Genomic DNA, 19,666 nt, shown 5'->3' with positions numbered 1-19,666 from the left:
ATATGAAATGTTATTCCCTTCATGGTGGTATATCCTAATTATGTACGCAAAGGTATACATTTCAATATCCTCCTTTGCATATTTGAGTATTATTCTACACATTGGCTATTATTTGAATGCGCTCTGCCCCCAAACAAGACCCAATTTGGTTGGTCTGTTCCCGGACTAAATCTGAACCAATCATAGGGGTATATGTTTCACAAGTTTGGACGTCAAAGTAAAGCACAGTATATCTCAGTAGAGTACAGTACAGCATAGCACAGAACACTAGAGTAGAGTTCAGGAGAGTACAGTAAAGTAGAATATAGTACAATACAGTAAATTATAGTGTACTCAACTCTGGTGTGTACTGCACTGAACTCTACAGTAATATACTGTACTGTGCTGTCCAAACTTGTAAATCCAACTGTGGTGTGTGACTTCTATGATTTCCCATTGAAGCCAATTCAATTGAAGAAATTCCGTTACTGATTTTTGGGGGGAAATTCAGTAATGGAATTTCTAGTTTTAATCATTTCATAATTCAAAAACAAAATTGATATCAGTAAAAACACAAATGAAATTTCAAGGCACAAGGCAATGTTTACAGAAGGCAGAACATTTTATCAAAAAACCATATATACGTGTTGATGTTAGTTGGCAGGGGTCTTGACTTCAACATTGTGTTTTGATGTATTTCTAGTAACTTTTAAGACTTTATCCTGGTAGATGTTTTCCTGTTTGACAGGAAATAAATTCCTTTGGTTATTCCACATTTTTTTATATAGACTCAGCTTGCATGTGACATCTAATTTGACATGCTCCTAAGAACTTTACATGTTGGTGCTCACAGGTCTTTTTTACGTGGAAATGACCAGGCCTAAACACTCACTGCCTCATCAATATCTATCAAATGATAGTCTTATGTTTCTCAGATATGGATGAACTTGGGATTTCATGTTCTCATGTTATTTGAAACACAATTCAAATAGGCCACACTTTAATGTGCAAAGTAGGCCTACAACATTTGATTGAGTTTAGTATATCTCATGAGGAATTCCTTTCAAACTCTTGCTAATGCCATGTTATTACATTTGCTGTAAATGAAGCATCCAACACGTTAATGGAAAACGACATGATGAATATTCAATATTCAACCTGTCACTCAGTGTAAAATTCATAGCTACTGGTAGATAGATTGAAAGAGGAAATTAAACATACACCCACCTCAGAATTACCCAGCTGCTGCGCCAGGAAATTACATTGCATTTAGATTGTCTCTGTATTGGGTTATTCTTTTGTATTTTGTTATGGTACTGAATCCAATGATGGTAAGCCTTACAGCGCTGTGCTTCACCGATACAATTTCTTTGCATATGATGCCCTCCAATGGCCAGATACTGTCATTGAAGTAGGCCTACCTTGTAAGTTCAGAAAAGCAGTTCATCTTCAATCTATTGCATCACATAAAGCAACCAAAAACAGTGCGAAAGAAACTGAATGAAAGAAAGAGAAAAGTTAGCTGCATGTATGAAATAACACTGGTGTAAAAACTAATCAGGGTTGTGGTTGACTTGAAATGACTGCAGTTAAAATAATCTGGTGGTGAATTTGCTGGTGGTTTGGGTGTGGGCTATTGTGGTGGTGTATCGAAAATAACACAGGAGGAGAGGAGGCACAGCTTTAAGGGATATTGTCGGTTTATTTGATAGGAATGGAAGATGTGATTAGAAAGATATGTTGGATGTTCTGGATGATTGATCTAAGAGCAAGGGAAAGAACATTGATATGGTAGTCATAAACTATTATAAACTGGGTAGTTTGGGTCCTGGATGCTGATTGGCTGAAACTGGATTTGATTAACAATATAGGTCGGGTTTGATGCAAAAATACTTGTTTACTCTTCTATTTTTGTTTGTAACTAACCACTTTATAATAGTAACAAGGCACCTCAGGGTTTGTGGTGTACCTCAGGGTTTGTGGTGTACCTCAGGGTTTGTGGTGTACCTCAGGGTTTGTGGTGTACCTCAGGGGTTTGTGGTGCACCTCAGGGTTTGTGGTGTACCTCAGGGTTTGTGGTGTACCTCAGGGGTTTGTGGTGTACCTCAGGGTTTGTGGTGTACCTCAGGGTTTGTGGTGTACCTCAGGGTTTGTGGTGTACCTAAGGGTTTTGTGGTGTACCTAAGGGTTTTGTGGTGTACCTCAGGGTTTGTGGTGTACCTCAGGGGTTTGTGGTGTACCTCAGGGTTTTGTGGTGTACCTCAGGGTTTTGTGGTGTACCTCAGGGTTTGTGGTGTACCTCAGGGTTTGTGGTGTACCTCAGGGTTTTGTGGTGTACCTCAGGGTTTGTGGTGCACCTCAGGGTTTGTGGTGTACCTCAGGGGTTTGTGGTGTACCTCAGGGGTTTGTGGTGCACCTCAGGGTTTGTGGTGTACCTCAGGGTTTGTGGTGTACCTCAGGGTTTGTGGTGTACCTCAGGGTTTGTGGTGCACCTCAGGGTTTGTGGTGTACCTCAGGGGTTTGTGGTGTACCTCAGGGGTTTGTGGTGTACCTCAGGGTTTGTGGTGCACCTCAGGGTTTGTGGTGTACCTCAGGGGTTTGTGGTGTACCTCAGGGGTTTGTGGTGTACCTCAGGGTTTGTGGTGTACCTCAGGGTTTGTGGTGTACCTCAGGGTTTGTGGTGTACCTCAGGGGTTTGTGGTGTACCTCAGGGTTTGTGGTGTACCTCAGGGTTTGTGGTGCACCTCAGGGTTTTGTGGTATATGGCCAACATGCCACACCCCTTTGGGCGTTATTGCTTACGTTTCCCAAACTAGGAGTTGCACACTTCTGCAATTGATCAGACGTGTGTATATCAGACATTATACTACGGCATTGTTGAATACTCCTTTCTGATTGGCTTGAAGGGCATTCTAAAGTGTGCATTATTTCCCTATAATACACAGTATATTTGCACGGTTGAATTCAATGGCTATATTTAATTTTTACATGTTTTGTTTGAGCTGCGTTTGAAAGCAAAATTTGAATAGAAAACAGTATTGGTATTGTTAGGGCTGATGGTTTGGTTAGCTAAACTAGCAAGTCTGTTTGTTTGGTTACCACGGCAACTACTGTAGCTATCTAGTAAGCTTGCTAGCTACTTCAGTGGATGTTGAACACATTTCTTCCGGCAAATGAACACATTTCTAGTGGCAAATGTGTTAAATTATAGACACGGTATAAAAGGGATTATCACCTCGGCTCTATGCGTTCTTTGGAAAATAACGCAACTCCGTGGAAGGTCAAACACACCTTCTATGCCGTTCATTATTTTCCATAGAATGCATAGTCCCTAGATGATTATCACTTATGTGCACACACCTACCCATTGAAGTTGTAGAATAATAGTGAAAACATCAAAACTATGAAATAACACACATGCAATCCTGTAGTAACCAAAAAAGTGTTAAACAAATCAAAATATATTTTAGATTCTTCAAAGTAGCCACCCTTTGACTTGATGACAGCTTTCCACACTCTTGGCAATCTCTCAACCAGCTTAATGAGGAATGCTTTTCCAAAAGTATCAAACGGAGTTCCCACATATGCTGAGCACTTGTTGGTTGCTTTTCTTTCAATCTGCGGCCCTACTCATTCAAACCATCTCAATTGGTTTGAGATCGGGTTATTATGGAGGCCAGGTCATCTGATTGCTGCACTCCATCACTCTCATTCTTGGTCAAATTGCCTTTATTTAGCCTGGATGTGTGTGTTGCGTCATTGTCCTGTTGAAATACAAATGATAGTCCCATTAAGCGCAAACCAGATGGGATGGCGTATCGCTGCAGAATGCTGTGGTAGCCATGCTGGTTAAGTGTGCCTTGAATTGTAATTAAATCACAGACAGTGTCGCCAGCAAAGCACCCCCACACTATCACACCTCCTCCTCCATGCTTCATGGTGGGAATCTGTCACGTCCTGACCATAGAAAGATGTTATTTTCTATGGTAGAGTAGGTCAGGGCGTGACAGGTTTTCCCCCTATCTTTTCTGTCTATGTTTAGGTTCTAGTTTTGTATTTCTATGTTGGGGTTTTGTTTGGGATGATCTCCAATTAGAGGCAGCTGGTCCTTGTTGTCTCTAATTGGAGATCAACAAAACGTAAATTAAACAGGAGTTGTTCAATTTGATAAACTCTTTGTTTAGTGTCAGTTGATCTCAAAAAGTATTTGTATATTTAGACAAGAGGGGTTTTTCCACCTGGGTTTTGTGGGTGATTTATTTTGAGTTGTGTATGTTTTCATCTCTGCGTCACGTTTTTATTTTTTTACATTCAGTGTATTTATGTATTGCATAGTTTCACAGTATAAATAAAATGTGGAACGACACACACGCTGCACTTTGGTCCTCTTCTCCTTTCGACACCCGTGACAGAATCACCCACCACATAAGGACCAAGCAGCGTGATCAGGAGGACTGGATCAAGCAGTGAGGAGATGGCATCCTGGCCTCTGGAGGTGTTGGAGGAAAGAATAGACTGGACTTGGGAGCAGGTATTGGATAGATACAACAGCCTACCGGGGAAGCAGGTGGAGGCAGCGAGGAAGTCACGGCAATGACAGAAGCCTGAGAGGCAGGGGGGGGGGGGGGGACACACGGGGAGATTGGCAGAGTCAGGTTGGAGACCTGAGCCAACTCCCCGTGCTTACCGTGGGGAGCAAGTGAAGAAGCAAGCACCGTGTTATGCGGTGATGCACACTGTGTCGCCAGTGCGCATTCAGTCCGGTGCGATCTGTGTCCGTGCCCCGCATTTGCCGAGCTAGGTTGAGCATTCAGCCAGGACGGGCTGTGCCAGCTCTACGCTCGAGAACTCCAGTGCGCCTCCACAGTCCAGTATATCCTGTGCCTGCCCCACGTACCCGGCCTCCAGTGAGTCTATCCAGCCTGGTATGCCCTGTTCCTGCTCCCCGCACTCGCCCTGGGTGCGTGTTACTAGTCTGGCACCACCTATGCCAGCCCCACGCATCAGGCCTCCAGTGCGCATTCCCAGTCCAGAGCTTCCGGCGACAGTTCCCAGTCCAGAGCTTCCGGCGACAGTTCCCAGTCCAGAGCTTCCTGCGACGTACTACAGTCCGGAACCTCCTGAGCCGGCCTGCAGTTCGGAACCTCCTGAGACGGCCTGCAGTCCGGAACCTCCTGAGATGGCCTGCAGTCCGGAACCTCCGGAGATGGCCTGCAGTCCGGAACCTCCTGAGACATCCTGCAGTCTGGGAACCTCCTGAGACGGCCTGCAGTCCGGGACCTCCTGAGACGGCCTGCAGCCCGGAACCTCCTGAGACAGCCTGCAGCCCGGAACCTCCGGCGGCGGTCTGCAGCCCGGAGCCTCCGGCGGCGGTCTGCAGCCTGGAGCCTCCGATGACGATCCACGGTCCGGTGGTACTGAAGCAGAGGGATCAGCGTGCGGAGCGGGGGTTACGCCCCGAACCGGAGCCGCCTCCTCTGTGGGAGGATCCGCTGGATGATAGGGTTCTGGGTACTGCACCAGAACCGCCATAGACAAGTTACCCAGCCTGCCCTCCCTTCTTTTCTTTTTTTGAGGAGGGTGTTTGTTGTTGTTTTGTCTAGGTGCGGTCTATGTTGGGGGTTTTGTTTGGGATGATCTCCAATTAGAGGAGATCTAATTGGAGATCATACTTAAGTAGGGGTTTTTCCACCTGGGTTTTGTGGGTGATTAATTTTGAGTTGTGTATGTGTTCATCTCTGCGTCACAGTTTGTTGTTTTTTTCTATTCAGTGTATTTATGTATTGTATAGTTTCACAGTATAAATAAAATGTGGAACGACACACACGCTGCACTTTGGTCCTCTTCTCCTTTCAACACCCGTGACAGAATCACACATGCGGACATAATCCGTTCACCTACTCTGTGTCTCACGGCGGTTGGAACTAAAATTCTCACATTTGGACTCATCAGACCAAATGACAGATATCCACCAGTCGAATGTCCATCGCTTGTGTTTCTTGGCCCAAGCAAGTCTCTTCTTATTATTGGTGTCCTTTAGTAGTGGTTTCTTTGCAGCAATTTGACCATGAAGGCCTGATTCACGCAGTCTCCTCTGAACAGTTGACATTGAGATGTGTCTGTAATTTGAACTCTGTGAAGCATTTATTTGGGCTGCAATCTGAGGTGCAGTTATATCTAATAAACGTATCTTCTGCAACAGAGGTAACTCTGGGTCGTCCATTATTGTGCCGGTCCTATTGAGAGTCTGTTTCATCATAGCGCTTGATGGTTTTTGCGACTGCACTTGAAGAAACTTTCGTAGGTTCTTGAAATGTTCCGTATTGACTGACCTTCATGTCTTAAAGAAATGATGGACTGTCATTTCTCTTTGCTTGTTTGAGCTGCTCTTGCCATCATATGGACTTGGTCTTTTACCAAATAGGGCTATATTCTGTATACCAAGCCTATCTTGTCACAGCACAACTGATTGTCTCAAACACATTAAGAAGGAAAGAAATTCCACAAATTAACTTTTAACAATGCACACCTGTTAATTTAAATGCATTCCAGGTGACTACCTCATGAAGCTGGTTGAGAGAATGCCAAGAGTGTGCAAAGCTGTCATAAAGTCAAAGGATGGCTACTTTGAAGAATTGAAAATATAAAATATATTTTCATTTGTTTAACACTTTTTTGCTTACTACATGATTCCATATGTGTTATTTCTTTGTTTTAATATCTTCACTGTTATTCTACAATGTATTAAATAGTAAAAATAAAGAATAACCCTTGAATTAGTAGGTGTGTCGACTTTTAACTGGTACTGTATACGACGGGTATGATGCAAAAATACTTGTATACTATTCTATTTCAGTGTTTCCCAAACTATGGGTCTGACTTGAAAATTGGGTCACAAGAGAAACTCTTGAGAGACAAAAAAATCAGTTTTACTGTGGTTACGATATGCGGTTGTGACATGTGACCCTAACTTTGAATGCAAAAACGTCTTAATTGAAAGCAATGATGATATTTTCTACACAGATGATCATACGCAATTATTGCCTGAGGACCTTTTGGATGCATTTTGGTCACTTCAAACCACAGTTCCTTCAGATTGAAGTACTTTGAAAGTACTGTCAGACTGATTTGTAATAGACTGTCAGGAACCCAAATAAAAACTAAACATTGGCTGTTTTTTTACATGGTGGCGTTGTGAAACATTTTGGGGTCATGTATCAAAAAAGTTTGGGAATCCCTGGTTTAAATATAATACACATAGGCCTACTAAGAGCAGTTGTACATGGCGGTTTACATAGGCCTACTAAGAGCAGTTGTACATGGCGGTTTACATAGGCCTACTAAGAGCAGTTGTACATGGCGGTTTACATAGGCCTACTAAGAGCAGTTGTACATGGCGGTTTACATAGGCCTACTAAGAGCAGTTGTACATGGCGGTTTACATAGGCCTACTAAGAGCAGTTGTACATGGCGGTTTACATAGGCCTACTAAGAGCAGTTGTACATGGCGGTTTAAAACAATTGAATGGCGTAGGCCTATATAGCTTGACGTGGTGTGGTAGACCAAATCAAATTAAACAAACAGTCAATTACTTTTTTAAACTTTTTTTTTTAAACTGTAGTTTATTTAGTAAATATTTTATTAATTCTATTTCTTGAACTGCATTGTTGGTTAAGAGCTTGTAAGTAAGCATTTCACGGTAAGGTCTACCTACACCTGTTATATTCGGCACATGTGACAAATATAATGTGATTTGATTTGATACCTGTGCCTCGGCCAGATAAAGGAAGGCTGGCGGGAATGGAGGCTGGCCTAAAAGTCACATTTCAAAAGACCAAATTAAGGCATTTTCTTTGTGCTGACACAATCATTTCAATTAAATAAAGTATTTGTATGTGTATTTTTTTTTTCACACACAGTGACATTTGTCACTCTGTGCTCTGGAATCCCACCCTCAGCCAAGAAAACTACAAGTCCCAAAATTCCACACCTATTTTGTGGAACGTTCATGCGCAGCACGTTGTGCATGTGTACATGCTGTGAATTATCGAAGCGCGTGCAGTTTACCCATTCTGCAGGTGTTTTGCAAAGTGAAGTACCGTTAGCATTCATCTCACTTTCTGAAGACGCTACTCAAAGTCATGGGTGAACCAGTGTCTGAAATGTGTGATCACCTCATCAAAGCTGTTAACGTGATGATGGACGCGGAATCTAGCCAAATATATCGTCTGGAGGCCCTAAAGGTATCTTGATGGCTAGATGCTAGTTAGCTAACGTTAGCTGGTAAGGCGCCAGCTAGCTAGCTTTCCCAGTTGCGATGTGGTTACTTGACTGAGAATGGGCTGTGTTGTTAAATAAATACATACATAGCTAGCTAGTTATAACTTAGCACTATAGACGTCGATCGTGGCATTTTACCATGTCTATTGCATGGATTAATCAATGGGCGTAGCTTGCTAGCTAGCTAGCTAACTAGCTAGCTAACGTCAGATGGCTAACATTCCATGCCCATCACGTTGCCAGCTGCAGATTTCATTCATTGCACACCGGTAGCAACCTAGATATCTGTGCAGAACCATTACTGATGCCTGATGCACTCAAACTGAATGCAATATCACTTATGCCAAGAATTTAGCCTAGATATATTGATTGCGTTGAATAAACTTGAGTTATTCAGTGTTTTGAGAGCGTCTTGCTTGATTGCCAGCAGCTACTTACTAGCTACAGTAGCAATCTTCGACTCCTCATAATTCACTTCTTTGTAAAGTTCCATAAACTCCATAACTATGACTGATATCATTGCAAGTTCCCCGTTTTGATGTTTCAAACGTCATTAATGTGAATGAGTTTGTTCTAGCTGACTACCGCAAGGTAGCTAATTGAATGAGCGCATATTATTAACTTGTCCATCGTGTCTCTTTTTCCTCTTCAGTTTTGTGAAGAATTCAAAGAGAAGTGTCCATTCTGTGTCCCATGTGGGCTACACTTAGCAGATAAAGCCCAAACAGCAGTGGTGAGGCACTTTGGTCTACAGATACTGGAGCACGTCATCAAGTGAGTTCATGAGTATATTTGTCATTATGATTCAGTTCTGCACATTTACATTTCAGTCATTTAGCAGACATGCTTATCCAGAGCGACTTACAGGAGCAATTAGGGTTAGGTGCCTTGCTCAAGGGCACATCGACATATTTTTTTCTAGTCAGCTCAGGGATTTGAACCAGTGCCCTTTCGGTTACTGGCCCAATGCCCTTAACTGCTAGACTACCAGCCACTCCATCATTGTCATCAAGATATTCCCCTACACATGTGGACTGGACACGTGCTGCCAATGTGTTCCCCAAAACCTTGTTTTTCTTCATGTTGAGAATAGGTTCAGATGGAACAACATGCCACAGCAGGAGAAAGTCCAGCTGAAGAACTGTGCCATGGGGCTGTTGTCATCTGTAAGTCTGTCTGGGTGATAAACACCCTCTTTCTCTATTTTTCTAGAAAAGGTATGTGGCAGACAAGATGATGAAGGGAATTAATGGTGGTCTGTCCACCGAATAGCAAATATAGTTAAAAACAAAAGTAGAAATAAACCAACAAATTCCGCATTGTTGCGTGATCTGTTAGGTGTACGTTAATTAATATGCTGCCACTAGTCCGTTCCCTGACTGGCACACTGCCTCTCTGCAGGGCACCTATCCTATCCTGGAGGAGGAGAGTCACATCAAGGACGTTCTCGCACGGATCATAGTGGAGATGATCAAGAGAGAATGGCCTCAGCACTGGCCTGACATGCTCAAGGAGATGGAGGCACTGACCAGCATAGGGGTGAGTCAGCACTTTCCATTTCAGTGTTTCCCCTAGGTTGTTATGTTGGCGGGGTGCCAAGGGCCCCCCGGAGCAACTTTCAGGGCTCAAAACATCAATGGATTCAATTGGAGAGTACATTACAGTATACAAATAAAGTTGTTGCGATCAGATTAATGCCAACTCCCTCTCCCTCCCTCATTCCCTCCCCGGCCCCAGGAGGCCCAGACAGAGCTGGTGATGATGATCCTGCTGCGGCTAGCGGAGGATGTGATCACCTTCCAGACCCTGCCCGCCCAGCGCCGCAGGGACATCCAGCAGACCCTCACCCAGAACATGGATAGCATCTTTAGCTTCCTGCTCACCATCCTGCAGCTCCACGTCGACGAGTACCGCAAACTGGTAAACAGACAATGGTTACACCTGTCTGTCTCATGGTGTATATTTTTTTGCGGCAGTATTTTTCACCTCTTTTATTGATATGTTCTACCTTTTTGTGTATCTTCCAGAAAAAAATACCAGGCCAAGAATTGCAGGTAGGAAGGAGATGTACTACAATATATATATTCTAATGTATTATATTTACATTTAGACCCCCAGCTAAAGAGACTTCTCTGTTCTGCCCCTACCCCATCTCTCCCCTCCCTACTCCTTCCTTCCTCCTCTTCCCTCCCTCTGTTTCCTGCCCCCCCCCTCCCCCACCTGGTTAGGCCAAGGCCCACTGTCGTGTAGGCGTGGCTGCTCTGAACACCCTGGCAGGCTACATAGACTGGGTGGCCCTGGCCCACCTCACCAATGACAACTGTCGCCTGCTGGAGATGCTGTGTCTGCTGCTCAGTGAGACAGAGCTGCAGCTGGAGGCTGCCGAGTGCCTGCTCATTGCCATCAGCCGCAAGGTTAGTACACAGTACTAGACACTCCCCTTACTGTAGACAGGCTCTGTAGGACCTGACAGGCCCCTTTATGTCCAGAAACTCCCCTTAATGGAGACAGGCTCTGTAGGACCTGACAGGCCCCTTTATATCCAGACACTCCCCTTAATGGAGACAGGCTCTGTAGGACCTGACAGGCCCCTTTATGTTCAGACACACCCCTTACTGGAGACATGGTCTGTAGGACCTGACAGGCCCCTTTATGTCCAGACACTCCCCTTACTGGAGACAGGCTCTGTAGGACCTGACAGGCCCCTTTATGTTCAGACACACCCCTTACTGCAGGCACACCCCTTTTTAGGACAGGACCAAATATTTGTTCACGGCTCCCGAGTGGTGCTGCGGTCTAAGACATTGCATCTCAGCGCTAGAGGCATCTTTACAGTGCCTGGTTCGATTCCAGGCTGTATCACATCCGGCCGTGATTGGGAATCCCATAGGGCGGCGCACAATTGGCCAAGCGTCGTCCGTGTTTAGCCGGGGTAGGCGTCATTGTAAATAATAATATTTTCTTAAATGACTTGCCTAGTTAAGTAAATAAAAAATATATATGTTGGAATGTGAAATGGAGGTCTACAGCTACTGAATGGCCAGGACTAGTCAGGTACGTCACAGGGCTGTGAAAACTGCTGTGTCATCTTAACCTCTCTGGGCAAGTGGGACGTGACCGTCCCACTCTATTCAACAGCCAGTGGAACAGCGTGGCGCGAAATACAAAAACCTCAAAAATGCAATTATTTCAATTTTTCAAACATACGACTATTTTACACCATTTTAAAGATAAGACTCTTGTTAATCTAACCACATTGTCCGATTTCAAAAAGGCTTTACAGCGAAAGCAAAACATTAGATTATGTTAGGAGAGTACATAGCCCAAAATAATCACACAGCCATTTTCCAAGCAAGCATATATGTCACAAAAACCCAATACACAGCTAAATGAAGCACTAACCTTTGATCTTCATCAGATGACACTCCTTGGACATTATGTTATACAATACATGTATGTTTTGTTCAATCAAGTTCATATTTATATCCAAAAACAGCTTTTTACATTGGTGTGTTATGTTCAGAACATGCATTCCCACCAAAAACTTCTGGTGAATTTACTAAATTACTCATCATAAACGTTGACAAAATACATACCAATTATTTTAAGAATTATAGATGCAGAACTCCTTCATGCAATCGCTATGTCAGATTTTAAAATAGCTTTTCGGCGAAAGCACATTTTGTAATATTCTGAGTACATAGCTCAGCCATCACTGCTAGCTATTTTGACACCCGCCACGTTCGAGGCACACTAAACTCAGAATTAGTATTAGAAATATTGTATTACCTTTGCTGTTCTTCGTCAGAATGCTCTCCCAGGACTGCTACTTCCACAAGAAATGTTGTTTTTGTTCCAAATCATCCATAGTTATGTCCAAATACCTCCGTTTTGTTCGTGCGTTCAGGTCACTATCCAAAGGGTAACGCGCGAGCGCATATCGAGACAATTTTTTTTTAAATGTTCCATTACCGTACTTAGAAGCATGTCAAACGCTGTTTAAAATCAATTTTTATGGTATTTTTATCGTAAAATAGCGATAATATTCCAACCGGACAATAGTGTATTCATTCAAAGAGGAAAAGAAAAAACAGCCTGGTCGCGTGAATGCGCATATCCAATCTCTTTGTCACCAGGCAGACCACTGACAAACTGAGCTCCTATACTCTGCCCAGAGACAGGAGACGCCTCAATCCGCTTTCTGAAGGCTTTAGAGAGCCAATGGAAGCCTTAGAAAGTGCTACGTAACCCCACGGATACTGTAGTTTCGAAAGGGACTAGAAAGAACTACAAATTCTCAGACAGGCCAATTCCTGCTTGGAATTTTCTCAGGTTTTTGCCTGCCATATGAGTTCTGTTATACTCACAGACACCATTCAAACAGTTTTAGAAACTTTAGTGTTTTCTATCCAAATCTACTAAAAATATGCATTTTTTGTTTCTGGGCAAGAGTAGTAACCAGTTTAAATCGGGTACGTTTTTTTATCCGGCCGTGAAAATACTGCCCCCTTGTCCCAACAGGTTAACGTCTTAAAGACAGTACTGTGCAGCTGTCTTCATCGACCTGGCCAAGGATTTCGACTCCGTCAATCACCGTATTCTTATCGGCAGACTCAACAGCCTTGGTTTCTCAAATGACTGCCTCGCTTGGTTCACCAACTACTTCTCAGACAGTTCAGTGTGTCAAATCGGAGGGCCTATTGTCCGGACCTCTGGCAGTCTCTATGGGGGTGCCACAGGGTTAAATTCTCGGGCCGACTCTTTTCTCTGTATATATCAATGATGTCGCTCTTGCTGCTGGTGATTCTCTGATCCACCTCTATGCAGACGACACCATTCTGCATACATCTGGCCCTTCTTTGGACACTGTGCTAACTAATCTCCAAACAAGCTTCAATGCCATACAACACTGCTTCCGTGGCCTCCAACTGCTCTTAAACGCTAGTAAAACCAAATGCATGCTTTTCAACCGTTCGCTGCCTGCACCCACCCGCCCAGCATCACTACTCTGGACGCTTCTGACTTAGAATATGTGGACATCTACAAATACCTAGGTGTCTGACTAGACTGTAAACTCTCCTTCCAGACTCATATTAAACAATATTAAATCTAGAATCGGCTTCCTATTTCGCAACAAAGCCTCCTTCACTCATGCTGCCAAACATACCCTCGTAAAACTGACTATCCTACCTATCCTCGACTTCGGTGATGTCATTTACAAAATAGCCTCCAACACTCTACTCAGCAAATTGGATGTAGTCTATCACAGTGCCATCTGTTTTGTCACCAAAGCTCCATATACTACCCACCACTGCGACCTGTATGCTCTCGTCGGCTGGCCCTCGCTTCATATTCATCGCCAGACCCACTGGCTCCAGGTTATCTATAAGTCTATGCTAGGTAAAGCCCCGCCTTATCTCAGCTCACTGGTCACGATAACAACACCCACCGGTAGCACACGTTCCAGCAGGTATATTTCACTGGTCATCCCCAAAGCCAACACCTCCTTTGGCTGCCTTTTCTTCCAGTTCTCTGCTGCCAATGACTGCAACAAATTGCAAAAATCACTGAAGCTGGAGACGTATATTTCCCTCACTAACTTTAAACATCAGCTATCAGAGCATCTAACCAATCGCTGCGGCTGTTCATAGCCCATCTGTAAATAGCCCATCCAATCTACCTACCTCATCCCCATATTGTTTTTATTTACTTTTCTGCTCTTTTCAACACCAGTATTTCTACTTGCACATCATCATCTGCTCATTTATCACTCCAGTGTTAATTTGCTAAATTGTAATTACTTCGCTACTATGGCCTATTTATTTCCTTACCTCCTCACGCCATTTGCAGACAATGTATATAGACTTTCTTTTTTCTATTGTGTTATTTACTGTACGCTTGTTTATTCCATGTGTAACTGTTGTTGTTTGTGTCGCACTGCTTTGCTTTATCTTGGCCAGGTCGCAGTTGTAAATGAGAACTTGTTCTCAACTGGCCTACCTGGTGAAATAAAAATACAAAACAATGTGCCTGGTGTCTCCGCAGGGGAAGCTGGAGGACAGGAAACCGCTCATGGTGCTGTTTGATGATGTCGCCATGCACTACATCTTGTCTGCAGCACAGTGAGTACCATTCCCCTCATCACCCATAAGGCTTTACACAGAAGCATTTCTAGCTCGTTCTGGCTTCTCATTCTCATTGGTTTGTGGCTACAGGTCTGCAGATGGAGCAGCAACATGCAACAAATCCTCTCCGACACAGTGAGTAGCCTACACATGTTGGTGTTCAACGTCAGAGTGCCTGCCCAGCAGTCTTAGCTTTTTTTTGCTCTAGAACAGGGTTGATATTCACCATTAGCATTGGCGCTCATATGGCCTGTTCTTTTTCTTTCTGTGAAGTGTGCTGTGTTTAAATCAAGTTTTGATTTGACCCCTCCACCCCCAGGCCAGTGGTGGAGAGACACTATATCTTCCTGAAGAGGCTTTGTCAGGTCCTGTGTTCCCTTGGCAGCCAACTCTGCTTCTTAGTGGTGAGTCTGTCTGTACTGTCTGATTACCATCATCTATTTACTATATTGTTTTACGTGTGTATTTTCTATATAGTACTTGATGATTCTGTCCTTTGTCTTATGTGTTTCTAATGCAGGGTTCAGATGTGGAGGTAGATGTACCTGCAAACCTCAGCAAGTACACAGAAGCATTCCTGGCCTTCACCACTCACCCAAGCCAGGTGGGTTACCTGCTGTCACAGTAAAGTACCAGCCAGGTGGGTTACCTGCTGTCACAGTAAAGTACCAGCCAGGTGGGTTACCTGCTGTCACAGTAAAGTACCAGCCAGGTGACTTACCTGCTGTCACAGTAAAGTACCAGCCAGGTGACTTACCTGCTGTCACAGTAAAGTACCAGCCAGGTGGGTTACCTGCTGTCACAGTAAAGTACCAGCCAGGTGGGTTACCTGTTGTCACAGTGAAGTACCAGCCAGGTGGGTTACCTGCTGTCACAGTAAAGTACCAGCCAGGTGGGTTACCTGCTGTCACAGAAAAGTACCAGCCAGGTGGGTTACCAACTGTTACAGTGAAGTACCAGCCAGGTGGGTTACCTGTTGTCACAGTGAAGTACCAGCCAGGTGGGTTACCTGCTGTCACAGTAAAGTACCAGCCAGGTGACTTACCTGCTGTCACAGTAAAGTACCAGCCAGGTGACTTACCTGCTGTCACAGTAAAGTACCAGCCAGGTGACTTACCTGCTGTCACAGTAAAGTACCAGCCAGGTGGGTTACCAACTGTCACAGTAAAGTACCAGCCAGGTGGGTTACCTGTTGTCACAGTGAAGTACCAGCCAGGTGGGTTACCTGCTGTTACAGTAAAGTACCAGCCAGGTGGGTTACCAACTGTTACAGTAAAGTACCAGCCAGGTGACTTACCTGCTGTCACAGTAAAGTACCAGCCAGGTGGGTTACCTGCTGTCACAGTAAAGTACCAGCCAGGTGACTTACCTGCTGTCACAGTAAAGTACCAGCCAGGTGGGTTACCTGCTGTCACAGTAAAGTACCAGCCAGGTGGGTTACCTGCTGTCACAGTAAAGTACCAGCCAGGTGACTTACCTGCTGTCACAGTAAAGTACCAGCCAGGTGGGTTACCTGCTGTCACAGTAAAGTACCAGCCAGGTGGGTTACCTGCTGTCACAGTAAAGTACCAGCCACAGGCTCTTGATTCAAATCCCATACAGCTAGCTAATACTGCTGTTTCTCCATATCCCCCTTTGTCAATTCTGGGCCTTGAGCACTGAATGTTGACAGGTTTATTCTTTCATTTTTTGATCTCTTCTGATAAATCTATTCTACTCTGTATTTCTTTTCTTTCCCCGACAGTTCCTAAGATCTTCCACCCAGATCACATGGGGAACCCTGTTCAGACATGAGATTCTCTCTAAGGATCCTGTCATCATCCAGATGATGATCAAGTACTTCAGAGCCACCATGACCAACCTAGTCAAGGTGAGACGGGCTACAACGTTCGTGCGTCCAAGACTTTGTGCAGGTGCACATTAAAGTATCCAAATGTACATTAGAAAAATGAGCAAGTAAAGGACTCATTGGGTTACACACAAACTATGATAAATAATGACAACTACACCAAAAGGTTGAGCTTCTCCAATATTTATATTGTTTCTTTACATGCTTTGGGAAGGTAGGTTCTTTAATTCCACGACTTTGTGTTCTCGTGCTCCTCCTGCTAGACTGGTTTCCCTTCCAGGAACGACAGTCCCAGCTGTGAGTACTCCCGTCATGACTTCGACAGTGATGAAGACTTCAACTCCTTCTTCAACTGTAAGCAATGTCACTCCTATTTTATTTGAATAACTTGGATTTATGCAATCTTAATATATATTTATTTATTTGCTATCAAAGAATGTTCTCTCCAGTTTGTTCCTACTGATCAGCACCCTGATGCTTGTGTCCGTGTTCCGATGTGTTCCGATGTGTTCCAGCGTTCCGAGCGCAGCAGGGGGAGGCGGTGCGGAACGCGTGTCGTGTGGTTCCCTTGGAGGGCTTCCAGATCGCAGCAGAGTGGCTGCAGTATCAGATCAGTACACCCATTGACATCGGGACCACTGGGTGTACGTCCTGCTTCTTGACTGTGGTTCACACTGAAGATCTGGGAAGGGGGGGGTCGTGTGTGTGTGTGATGATAAATGTGTCAGTATGAAACAGCGTCTTGGAGGAGTCCCTGGGGGATTAACACGCTGCCAGCCACAGCAGTCAGACTACCACAAGAGTAGGTGTGGGGTTCATAACTGGAGAGGCTGTGGACTCGGGTCATTAGTACGTTTCTAGGTCATCTGAGCTGACTGCTCTAATCAAGAGTTAACCCGTATCAAGAGGAAGTAGACAGTTGAGGTTCTTATAAAGGAAATGCTTCTTTATATGGATGATATTAATTCTCACTCTAGGTCACCCGTAACACACACATTTAGATGAATTCTCACTCTAGGTCACCAGTAACACACACATTTAGATGAATTCTCACTCTAGGTCACCCGTAACACACACATTTAGATGAATTCTCACTCTAGGTCACCCGTAACACACACATTTAGATGAATTCTCACTCTAGGTCACCAGTAACACACATTTAGATGAATTCTCACTCTAGGTCGCCCGTAACACACACATTTAGATGAATTCTCACTCTAGGTCACCCGTAACACACACATTTAGATGAATTCTCATAACTCTGAAAGGGATTGATACTGGTGGTGCCTGTTAACTAATTAGATAATTAGTGTTATTAACTATAGACTTTCTTCTCACCTTTTTCCCTCCATCTGTCTTCTCTCTCCATCTTCTTCCCTCTGTCTTCTCTCTCTTCCTCCTCCTCCCTCCTGTTTCTTTCTCCCTTCCTCCTCCCTCCTGTCTTCTCTCTCTTCCTCCTCCCTCCTGTCTTCTCTCTCTCTTCCTCCCTTCCTCCTCCTCCCTCCTGTCTTTCTCCCTCCCTCCTCTGTCTTCTCTCTCTCCATCTTCTTCCCTCTGTCTTCTCTCTTCCTCCTTCCTCCTCCTCCCTCCTGTCTCTCTCTCCCTTCCTCCTCCCTCCTGTCTTCTCTCTCTCTCTCTCTTCCTCCCTCCTCCTCCTCCCTCCTGTCTTTCTCTCTCCCTCCCTCCTCTGTCTTCTCTCTCCTCCTCCTTTCCAGCTAAGATGGCTGAGGGGCTATGCTCTATCCTGTCTCCGTCAGCGGTCCAGTGGGATGCTATGACCTTCTTCACAGAGAGTGTTGTGGGACAGATCTTCAAGAACGTGGAGGTTGAGGTATGAGGAAGCAAAACAGAATGCTATTGGATACACACAGCAGAGAGTTGGAGGGGTAGAGAGGGTGATACGCTATCCAAAGACGGTCAACGTGTGAACGCCACCAGTCGGGTTCCCTACTACTTGTAGGTATTGTTGAAAGACAAAACCATGGCTCAAGAACATAAACAAGTGTTATGAATGTAATGAAAGGAAATGATGACGACGAACCACTAACTCTGGTGTTTCTCTGCCCTTTCTGTAGAAGTTGCCAGTAGATCAGGGCATTGAGCTGCTACAGGCAGTGTTGAACTACGACACCCAAGACCCTCTCATCCTGTCCTGTGTCCTCACCAACCTCTCCTCCCTCTTCCCCTTCGTCACACACCGACCTCACTTCCTGCCTCAGGTTCTGTACAAGGTGAACACCCAAACGTGTACACACACACACACACCGATCTATAATCTCTCCGTCTTCATGTGGAGGGTGTCTAACTGTTGTTTTTTCTTTCCCAGCTGTTTGCCTCCATCACATTTGAGGTGGTAGAGGAGAGCAAGGTGAGCCGTCTTAAGTATTCTTAGGAGGGATGACAGATGTGTGTTCTTTGGGATTGTATAAAAAATAATAGGTGTCCGAGGCAAAGTATTCGGTCCAATCATCAATCTGATCTGTGATGTCATTTTCAGGCGCCACGGACGCGTGCGGTGAAGAACGTCAGAAGACACGCCTGCTCCTCCATCATCAAGATGTCTCGAGATTACCCATGGTTCATTCTGGTATGTGTCCGTGGTCACGTTCCTCCCAGTCCTAGAGGACTGTGCTCCTCCAGCACTGTGCAGCAGAAAGGAACCGATAGTGTTTCATCACTATCACTTACATCTATTGAATCTTACAAGTGTGTATGTTTTCATCATAAACATCTCTCTCTCTCTGCAGCCATGTTTTGACATACTGTATAATCAGGTGAAGAAGCTGTTCTCCAACGAGGCCCTGTTGACCCAGATGGAGAAGTGTGCTCTGATAGAGGCTCTGGTCCTCATCAGTAACCAGTTCAAAGACTACACCAAGCAGAAGGCCTTCCTGGAGGAGCTCATGGCCACTGTGGCCGCTCGCTGGACCTCCGACGAGATGAGGCAGTATGTACACACACATTATACACACTGAACTGTGTATACACACACTCACTGCAGACACACTTTTTATTTATTTTTTATTTAATCATTGTTTAACTAGGGAAGTCAGTTAAGAACAAATTCTTATTTACAATGATGGCCTAGGAACAGTGGGTTAACTGCCTTGTTCAGAGGCAGAATGACAGATTTTTACCTTGTCAGCTCGGGGATTCGATCTAGCAACCTTTCGGTTACTAGCCCAAAGCTCTGACCACTAGGCTACCTACCTCCCACGAGCGTGTGTACTAGAGTTAAGAACGTAAGCTCACTCCATAGCTGGCTTGAAATGTCACGGATGGAGCCATCCAATTGGTAACCGTTGGAACGTTGTCAAGGAGTGCGGTCACGTGTGTTATGAAGTGGTTTTCACTAAGCAAGAAACTGATTTTCATAACACGTGCAAACAACATGCGTACATACACATGCTATACACACACACACAATGTATA

At 44.5% G+C, this 19,666-nt stretch overlaps 1 protein-coding gene across 1 annotated transcript in view; it reads left to right on the top strand.

The window, feature by feature from the left end:
* Positions 1 to 8,007: 8,007 nt before the first annotated feature.
* LOC115201583 (exportin-5) overlaps positions 8,008 to 19,666 on the top strand; it is a 33,491-nt gene continuing 21,832 nt past the window's right edge. Inside the window, exons 1-19 of the mRNA XM_029765346.1 lie at positions 8,008 to 8,223; positions 8,913 to 9,034; positions 9,354 to 9,426; positions 9,662 to 9,799; positions 9,998 to 10,180; positions 10,288 to 10,314; positions 10,489 to 10,674; positions 14,306 to 14,382; positions 14,476 to 14,520; positions 14,705 to 14,789; positions 14,906 to 14,989; positions 16,130 to 16,255; positions 16,498 to 16,588; positions 16,750 to 16,878; positions 17,950 to 18,065; positions 18,310 to 18,465; positions 18,561 to 18,602; positions 18,732 to 18,821; positions 18,982 to 19,181. Of these exons, the coding sequence (XP_029621206.1) occupies positions 8,122 to 8,223; positions 8,913 to 9,034; positions 9,354 to 9,426; positions 9,662 to 9,799; positions 9,998 to 10,180; positions 10,288 to 10,314; positions 10,489 to 10,674; positions 14,306 to 14,382; positions 14,476 to 14,520; positions 14,705 to 14,789; positions 14,906 to 14,989; positions 16,130 to 16,255; positions 16,498 to 16,588; positions 16,750 to 16,878; positions 17,950 to 18,065; positions 18,310 to 18,465; positions 18,561 to 18,602; positions 18,732 to 18,821; positions 18,982 to 19,181 (2,072 nt within the window). The 5' untranslated portion in view covers positions 8,008 to 8,121. The remainder of the gene's footprint in view (positions 8,224 to 8,912; positions 9,035 to 9,353; positions 9,427 to 9,661; positions 9,800 to 9,997; positions 10,181 to 10,287; positions 10,315 to 10,488; positions 10,675 to 14,305; positions 14,383 to 14,475; positions 14,521 to 14,704; positions 14,790 to 14,905; positions 14,990 to 16,129; positions 16,256 to 16,497; positions 16,589 to 16,749; positions 16,879 to 17,949; positions 18,066 to 18,309; positions 18,466 to 18,560; positions 18,603 to 18,731; positions 18,822 to 18,981; positions 19,182 to 19,666) is intronic.

This window comes from Salmo trutta, chromosome 10 (genome assembly GCF_901001165.1).
Source record: "Salmo trutta chromosome 10, fSalTru1.1, whole genome shotgun sequence".
In the NCBI taxonomy this organism is placed as follows: Eukaryota; Metazoa; Chordata; class Actinopteri; order Salmoniformes; family Salmonidae; genus Salmo; species Salmo trutta.
Note: the sequence above shows the minus strand (reverse complement) of the source record. Positions and strands in the feature narration are given on the sequence as shown.